Raw genomic sequence first — 7443 nt, forward strand, 5'->3', positions numbered from 1 at the left:
CAGTAAAAAAGGCTTGCGCGCTCCCTCTTCTCTCTCATTCCCTCAGCAGCTCCTCACATTCGGTCGTGCATTCATCACCCTTGGAAAGGTAGAACACGTATTTATTCTCTTCTACTCGTATTTATTCTTTTGTAAAACAGCATACAAAATAATCCGCTTGCATCATCCAAACCTTTCTCTTTTTTTTTTTTAAATCTACGTTTGTGCACTAATTTGATTGTTTTTTCGGGCAGGAAACTGAAAGATTGTAACTCGCTTTTGAATCATTTAATTGATGCAGACTTTTGGCTGGGGTAGTCTTCAAAGTAAGCGTAAACAAAAAACGTTTGATATGTTCGTGTGAAATGTTTGAATTTGGACTGAGCTGCCGTGTTTGTTGCAAAGCTGCCATTAGGCGTGAAACAAAGCAGGCACTCCGCACCTAAAATGGCGCTGAAAGGAACAAAAAATGCTAATCCGAGTTAGCATCAGGCTAACGCCACGGACCACGTTTTGCCGTCTCGGCAGCCTATTCCCTTTAGCCGTTATAAGAACGCGACACGATTGAATCTGTTTTTTTTTCTACAAATACTATCAAACCCGTCTACTTAAATATAACGCATTCGTTTATTACCGGGTTATTTTGGGACGAATGACCTACTTTTGCCTCCGTGTGCCGTTGTACGCAATGGCGTCGTTTGAAAATCGCGTTCGAGGTGGTAACTCACTAGTTTTTCCTCCTCCTTTTTGAAGATGTCGGACGAGGGAAAGTTGTTCGTTGGCGGTTTGAACTTCACCACGACCGAGGATTCCTTGGCGTCGGCCTTCGGCAAATATGGAACCATCGAAAAGGGTAAGGTTGGCATTCACACGACGTTGTGCTCCAATTATTATTTTGTCCCTCCAAATTTCGATTTCACATTTAAAAAAAAAAAAAAAAAAAAAAAAAAAACACTTTTCCCCAAGAAACACACACACAGAAAAATCACATTTTGTCAAGCAATTGTTCTAATCACAGCATTCAAAGTTACACATATTAGGAATGTTTAATCTACAATTAATCATTCTAAAATCATACCTTCTACCTTTCTCACTCAATTTTCATGTTTTAAACTTCTGTTTCCCCACAGCTCCACAAAAGAGGGGGGGGGGGGGGGGAAGATTAAACAAAGATCACAAATCAAGCCATTTGTTTTATACTCTCCTTATACACCATTAAAACTAACATTCAGATTCAGGCCACTGTTCTTTAGTCCCAAAATTACCAGTTTCTTTACAATTCCACATTTTCGACAACAAAAAAATATTCGCGTCAACTAATTAACCCAAAAAGTTGAACTCATTAGCCATTTTACACTCACTTCTATGCATTTACACGATTCGAGTTTCAAAATGGTGAGAAAAAAAACCTGAATTTATGGGATACTATTCTTTACCTACCAAAAATATACCCCTGTTCACAATTATTGACAATTTTTTGCATTTTATAAAATAATTACATCTTTTCCATAAAAACCCAAGCAAATGAGACATTGAACAAATTCCTCATTTATCAAGAATTTTTTTATACTTACACATTCACACTATTAGATTTTTCAAATATTCCAAACATTCAGGCTGTTCATGGTCCAACTATTCAGTTGTCCCATTTCATTCAAGTAAATGAAAGTCAGTTCCTGAGTCATTTTACTGTCACACTTCAAACTTATTCATCACTCCATTGAAGCTTCCCACTAGTCATCAAATTCTGGACATTCTGGTGCTGTTCTTCACCTTCAGTTCACACCATTTAGCGACCATTTAGTGTTCTGTTCCACTCATTCAAAACCTTAAGCTTTTTGACATTCCATAGTTCCCACCATAAAAATACAAATCTGTTTATCGCGGTGGTTAGGTTCTGGACCACACCTGCAATAGGTGAAAGCTGCGAAGTAGTGATAATATAAATTTATACATTTTAAAGCTGTTTCAACAGCTCCAGACTCTTAATCTCCCCCACACCCATTAACCTCAGCCATACTCTTAAAAACACAAGCTATACTTATACACACACACACACACACCTATTGAACTTAGAACTTAACATACAGTAGTACTGTACATTAAATTTAATTCCTTGTTTGAATGAATTTCTCTTAGTTTTTGTTTTAGGCAAGGAAACATTTGACCACAAACGTATTACAGCATACACTCAAAATCCCACGATATGGTGAATTATGTGCATTATGAATATGGGGGAAAAAAAGTATGTGCTGAATCTGAAATAGGTGAACCGCGATATAGCTGGGCAACACTAATACATATTTAATTTCTTCCAGTTAATTCTTACTAGGCATTACACGATCTGGATTTTTGGGGCCGATCACAGATCCGCAAGTTTAAATAACCGATCCGATCACAAGATGCAGTAATGTCTATTTACATGACACATTGACATGTATATACTTGTGTACTGTATGACTTTTTCATTTATTGTATATACTTGTGTACTGTATATTCAAATTTATTCTCTTGCATTTTAGACAAAAGTTAAAAACATCAATGACCTTTAGGGGACATTCAAGGATTGGCCACTGACATAACATTAGTTCAAATCAACATTACAACATGACCAAAATAATGGGTGCTAACTTGCTGTAATTAAATTCCTTTATTCAGGCGTCCGATCAAATTTGTTGAAGCATTTGGATGACGTTCCGCACGACGTCGTGCACAGACTGAAAATAGCTTGCGTGTTGTTTGACACGGCAAAATAGTCCCACACGATGACGTATTTTTTTCACCAAGATTGAAAAAACTTTATTGGCCGTCAGTTACGGTACTGAGCTAAAAATGAACTAGCTTTTGGAGTCATACCCGATGGCAACGTGGATTTAAATGTCTTGCAAATCAGCATAAAATACTAATCGGCCAATACGATCGCATCGATCAGATTGTCATAAAGTCTAATTCCTACACTTTACATGAATGCAGCAATTTTTAATTCCATATTTAAGTCTGCTCGTCGGCATTCTATTGCAATTTACACAGGAATTTACTTCTCTAGTTTGTTGCTTTCATAAAAACAAGTTCCTGGTGTGCTTTATTGGTTGTCTTATGTTGTGGGTTATTTTTCAGTGGATGTGATCAGAGAGAAAGAGTCGGGAAGGTCCCGTGGGTTTGGTTTCGTGAAATACGAAAATGTGGAGGACGCTAAGGATGCACTGGAGGCCATGAATGGAAAGGTAAACCCCATGTTTTTTTATTTATAAGGATTAAACTACAGTATCACTGAATGAATGCTGATATTGAGACGAAATGTCCTTCATAGACTCTGGATGGCCGGTCTATTCGTGTGGACGAAGCAGGAAAAGGTGGTCGCTCCAGGGGAGGATTCTGCTCCACTGGCCAGCGTGGGGGTGGCGGAGGCCGATTTGGAACCTCCAGAGGCAGAGGTGGGGATTACGCCTAATTTAAGAGCATAAAGTGTTTAAAAGAAATAAGTGCATTTTTTATTTTTTTTCAGGTGGTGGTGGTTACAACGGTGATAGGAGTTACGGCAGCGACAGGGGTTACAGTGACAGGAGCTTCAGCGGTGGAGACCGGAGCTTTAGCAGTGGTGGTAGCTACAGGACCGGAAGCTACTCAGGCGGCTACAGAGACAATAGGTATGTACTATTCCAGATACAGTATATAATGCAGTGGTACATTGACTGGATAGTTTTTAGTTTTCAATCTTCCCATCCCCATTTATCAGTTTTTCTCAAATGATCAGATGTTGCCTTCGTGCTCCATGTAGGGCTGCAAGAATCGAATGACTCGATTGGTAAAAGTTGGGAGAAAAATCTCAGACATTAGTCTGCAATCGACAACACAAACTAACATCAATGTTACTTTAATATACCTATACCATATTTAGTTGGAATGTATAAGGCAAAGGGTGGACAAAGCCATTTGCACACTTTAACGACTTTATTGAACAAGAAAACTCATAGTAAACACTATTGTATTTGATAGCTGCGACCCTAGTTGTGAGCCAAAATTTGAGTTGTGCGAGCTCCAGATTGTAAAATGACACAGGAATGGATCTTGACTCCCATGCCTCGTGATTGATCCCAAACCAAAGCCAGTTAAAAACAATAACCGAATCCTGAGCCAACATTTTACAGAATTCCTTTTCTCCCCTTTTTACTCTGCTCCCGGAGACTTTTTCCTCCTCCTCCTGTCCAATCCCGTGTGGGAGTGACACTCACTCACATCCTGTGGCAATCCTGAAAAAATGTTAGCGTCTACTTCAGATTTGCCACACTTTAACTCTTGCTGTGAACGTACACCAGTTAAGAGATTAAATGACTATCAAATCAACTATTTTGAAAATCGATTCATTGTGTAGAGACCTTAACTAAAATTGTCAATCTTTGGAATTTCAGCCTCGCAACAGTGAATATTTGCTAATTTCTCATCTATGAAATCAGACTCATCTGTTGTTTTTAAAATAAGGTATTTGCAGACTTTTTTTTTACTTTGGAAAACAATTATCAACATTTGTGCCTATTCTCTGACATGGACAAAAGTGATTTATAATTTTTTATGCATGTCCTGCTGTCTTATTTATTTTTTATTTTTTTATAAAAGTGATGGAAAACCTCTAAATTGCTAGTTGCAGCCATACTTTACTGAACTAAGAAAACAACCACTAATGCAAAATAAATTTTCATGATAAATTGATTCTATTTGATAACTGCAGCCCTGTTACCCATTTCAATAGAGAATTTTATTTTTTACTGAATTACTAAAACTTTCATTCTCTCCAAGGGGACAAAGTGGCTACGGCGGCGACCGTTCCACCTCATACCGCGATGGATACGACAACTATGGTAGGCATTGATGTTGATTTTAAACTATGTAGAATTATGTTGGGGCTGTAATCACACTTGACTTTCCAAATGAGTTTATTTTCATGTAACAACCTTTACCAATTTGCCTTTTATTAAAATGAGTTAAATGTTTAGGGACCACACACAGCCCCAACATATCACATTTGTCTGCAACTTTTGCTGCTGGAAGCCAAGTTGATGCTTTTTGGGTAGGCTACCAAAAATTTTTTTGCAATCCGCATCACCCTGCATTGAAACAAGGCTGGCACAAAATAAGCAGTTGCCTCGCTTCCAGTGCAATTGGAGGAAAAAAATGGGAGCCCCTTGTGCCAAAAAAGTGTGGGAGGGCTTCTGGACTGTGGTGGGTTTGAGTGGGGATGTTTTGAAGGAACTTTCAGTGTCTTTACCTGTGTGCCCACTTCTTATCCTCAGCTGCAAACGACTAAACATCTCCCTGATTCAAGATCATCACTTGGCTGGCTGTTTTTCAAAGATACGCTCCTCAAGAAAACCCGTCCATGTTGTTTATTGCTGACATTAGTTTTGTAGTTCTGTTGTCGTAGCTCAAGCATCTTAAAAAGAATGTAGCCCTGAGTTTTGGTCATTTCCCCCCTTTTTTTTTTAAAGCAAAAAAAATCAGTGTTTAAAAAAAGTTCTTTGCTTGCCTCGGGGCACCACAGATTCCTCCTAACGCTAACTGTTCCGATTAGGTCTATTCCATGAAGCCCCCTTTTTGGGGGTCAGACAACGCCAGTCCATGACTTTCTTTGCTCAGCCACACATGCTGTGAGCATCCCCCTCCCCATTTTGTCTGGAACGTTCAAGTGTTGCTAGGTTTGGGGAATTATTATTTTAAATCAACACTTTTCGAAGGGGCTCGTTTTTTCTTTTGAAGGTCCATTGACTGATCTCCCGCCAGGATTTTAACTCTGAGGAAAGAGATGCATTCGCCCAGAAAGACTTAAATGGGTTGGGGGCGGGGGGGGTTTTGTAGGCCAAATTCCTTTTTACAATATTCAACTTAGGTTATTTGGCGCTTCCTGTATGTTCAATTTCCCAAAAGCGTGAATTCCTTTCAGACTGGTGAACTACAAATCCGAAGTGGCCGGCTGTTCATGAAGTTGCAAATTGCAGCATGCTACAGTCTGTCCCAAGGTATCTTCTGTGCTCTGCTCAACATCTGCATTTTTTTTAATGTGCTGTAAAATTGGACTAATCTTGTCAAGTGATCGAAAACAAAATGTAACTTCGTTTCCAAAAAGTAAAACCACGATCGGGAACAGATTTGTACTTTGTTCTTTGTATGGTCTTTTTTTTTTTTCTTTGTCAGTTCAGCTTCATGGAGCCCATTAAACAGATTGTGGAAAATATTCTTTTGATTCTTGCCTCAAAAAGTGTCGCATGGGGGGATTACTTTGATTCTAATTATGTGCACATTAGGTAAATGAGTAGGGATGCATTTGGAGTCCAAATTTGAAATAAAGCTACTTGACTGCTACCAAATCTGAACCTCCAATGAGACTGTACCACTTGGCTCCACCCGACTATTCAAAGACTCAGTGGGCAACTTTTGTGCAGGGTTAAACCTCTAGTGGGGTTTTGTTGCCGCTGGGAACGTTTAGCTGGTGTTTGGTCATGTTAATGCTTCATTACATTCAAGAGGTCAGCTACTTCCAAATCCTACCAAGTCCTTGGAGAGTGAAGCGTTGCGCCTACCCAACAAGTGCTGCTCACAGATGAAAGCTGCTCTCTTGCCTAGGTCATATGTGGGGAGAGAGTAGGCCAATGCACGTGAGGTAAAAATCTCCTTTTGCTTTGCTCACATCCTTCCAACTCAGTTGTCATTTTGTTTCCATGAATGCCCTCAAAGTTCAGTCGCTCTTTTCTAGTCCTCTGCCTCACAAGTCGTCCACAAACATGACATGGCCGCTAAAGCCTCTTTCTCCCGATTCTTAATACCTGAAGAATTGTTTGTGAAGCTCCTGGAATGTAAATGCTCCATCAGTTCACCAAAACAAAGCACTGGCCTCTTGAGTCATGGATTGTACTGACCGGTCCACTTCAGTTCACTGCATTAGTTCTCTAATTTTCCCCAGTAATGACCCACAGAAGTATTCTCCTTTAAAAAAAAAAAAAAAAAAAAAAAATGTACTCTTGAATATTTACATTTGAATAAGTGGTGAGTTTCAGACCCATGAATAGTGTTGCATGCTGTTGGATTTATTTACATTTTTTTTTTTGTCACAATTGTTTCAGTGCAAAGATTTGATAAGTTCTCTTTTTCTCCAGGTTGACCTGATGGTTGGACTTGTGGAACTTGTCGCAGCTGAAAGATGTTCCGCCTGAGGGGCATCGGTCATTTGGCAATGCCAGTCTGGCTGAAGGGGTATGTTTTTGTTTTTTGGGGGGGTGTTACACGTGCAGTTGTACATTGATTTACCAGTCACCCGTCTTACAGGTAGCTTTTACACCGATTTTTTTTTTTGGGCGAATCGGTATCGGCCGGTATTTAGCATTTTATGCTGATCGGCTTTGTCATTTGCCGATCGCAAAAGACTTACGCCACGTCGCCACCTGCACGGTATATTTGAATCCAAAATATAGTGGA

At 39.4% G+C, this 7443-nt stretch overlaps 1 protein-coding gene across 1 annotated transcript; it reads left to right on the top strand.

The window, feature by feature from the left end:
• cirbpa (cold inducible RNA binding protein a) lies at nt 1-6205 on the top strand. Its single transcript, XM_061693839.1, has 7 exons — nt 1-88; nt 733-832; nt 3097-3203; nt 3290-3413; nt 3485-3626; nt 4774-4835; nt 5268-6205. The coding sequence occupies exons 2-7, from the start codon at nt 733-735 to the stop codon at nt 5279-5281; spliced, it is 549 nt and encodes a 182-aa protein (XP_061549823.1). The 5' UTR covers nt 1-88; the 3' UTR covers nt 5282-6205.
• The last annotated feature ends 1238 nt before the right edge of the window (nt 6206-7443 follow it).

This window comes from Phycodurus eques, chromosome 13 (assembly GCF_024500275.1).
Source record: "Phycodurus eques isolate BA_2022a chromosome 13, UOR_Pequ_1.1, whole genome shotgun sequence".
In the NCBI taxonomy this organism is placed as follows: domain Eukaryota; kingdom Metazoa; phylum Chordata; class Actinopteri; order Syngnathiformes; family Syngnathidae; genus Phycodurus; species Phycodurus eques.

Bases quoted from the DNA above. Each gene is read 5' to 3' on its own strand.
- cirbpa (XM_061693839.1), top strand. From the start codon at position 733: ATGTCGGACGAGGGAAAGTTGTTCGTTGGCGGTTTGAACTTCACCACG. The intron at 3,204-3,289 runs GTAAACCCCATG...TGTCCTTCATAG, and splicing joins TGGAGGCCATGAATGGAAAG to ACTCTGGATGGCCGGTCTAT. The intron at 3,414-3,484 runs GTGGGGATTACG...ATTTTTTTTCAG, and splicing joins TGGAACCTCCAGAGGCAGAG to GTGGTGGTGGTTACAACGGT.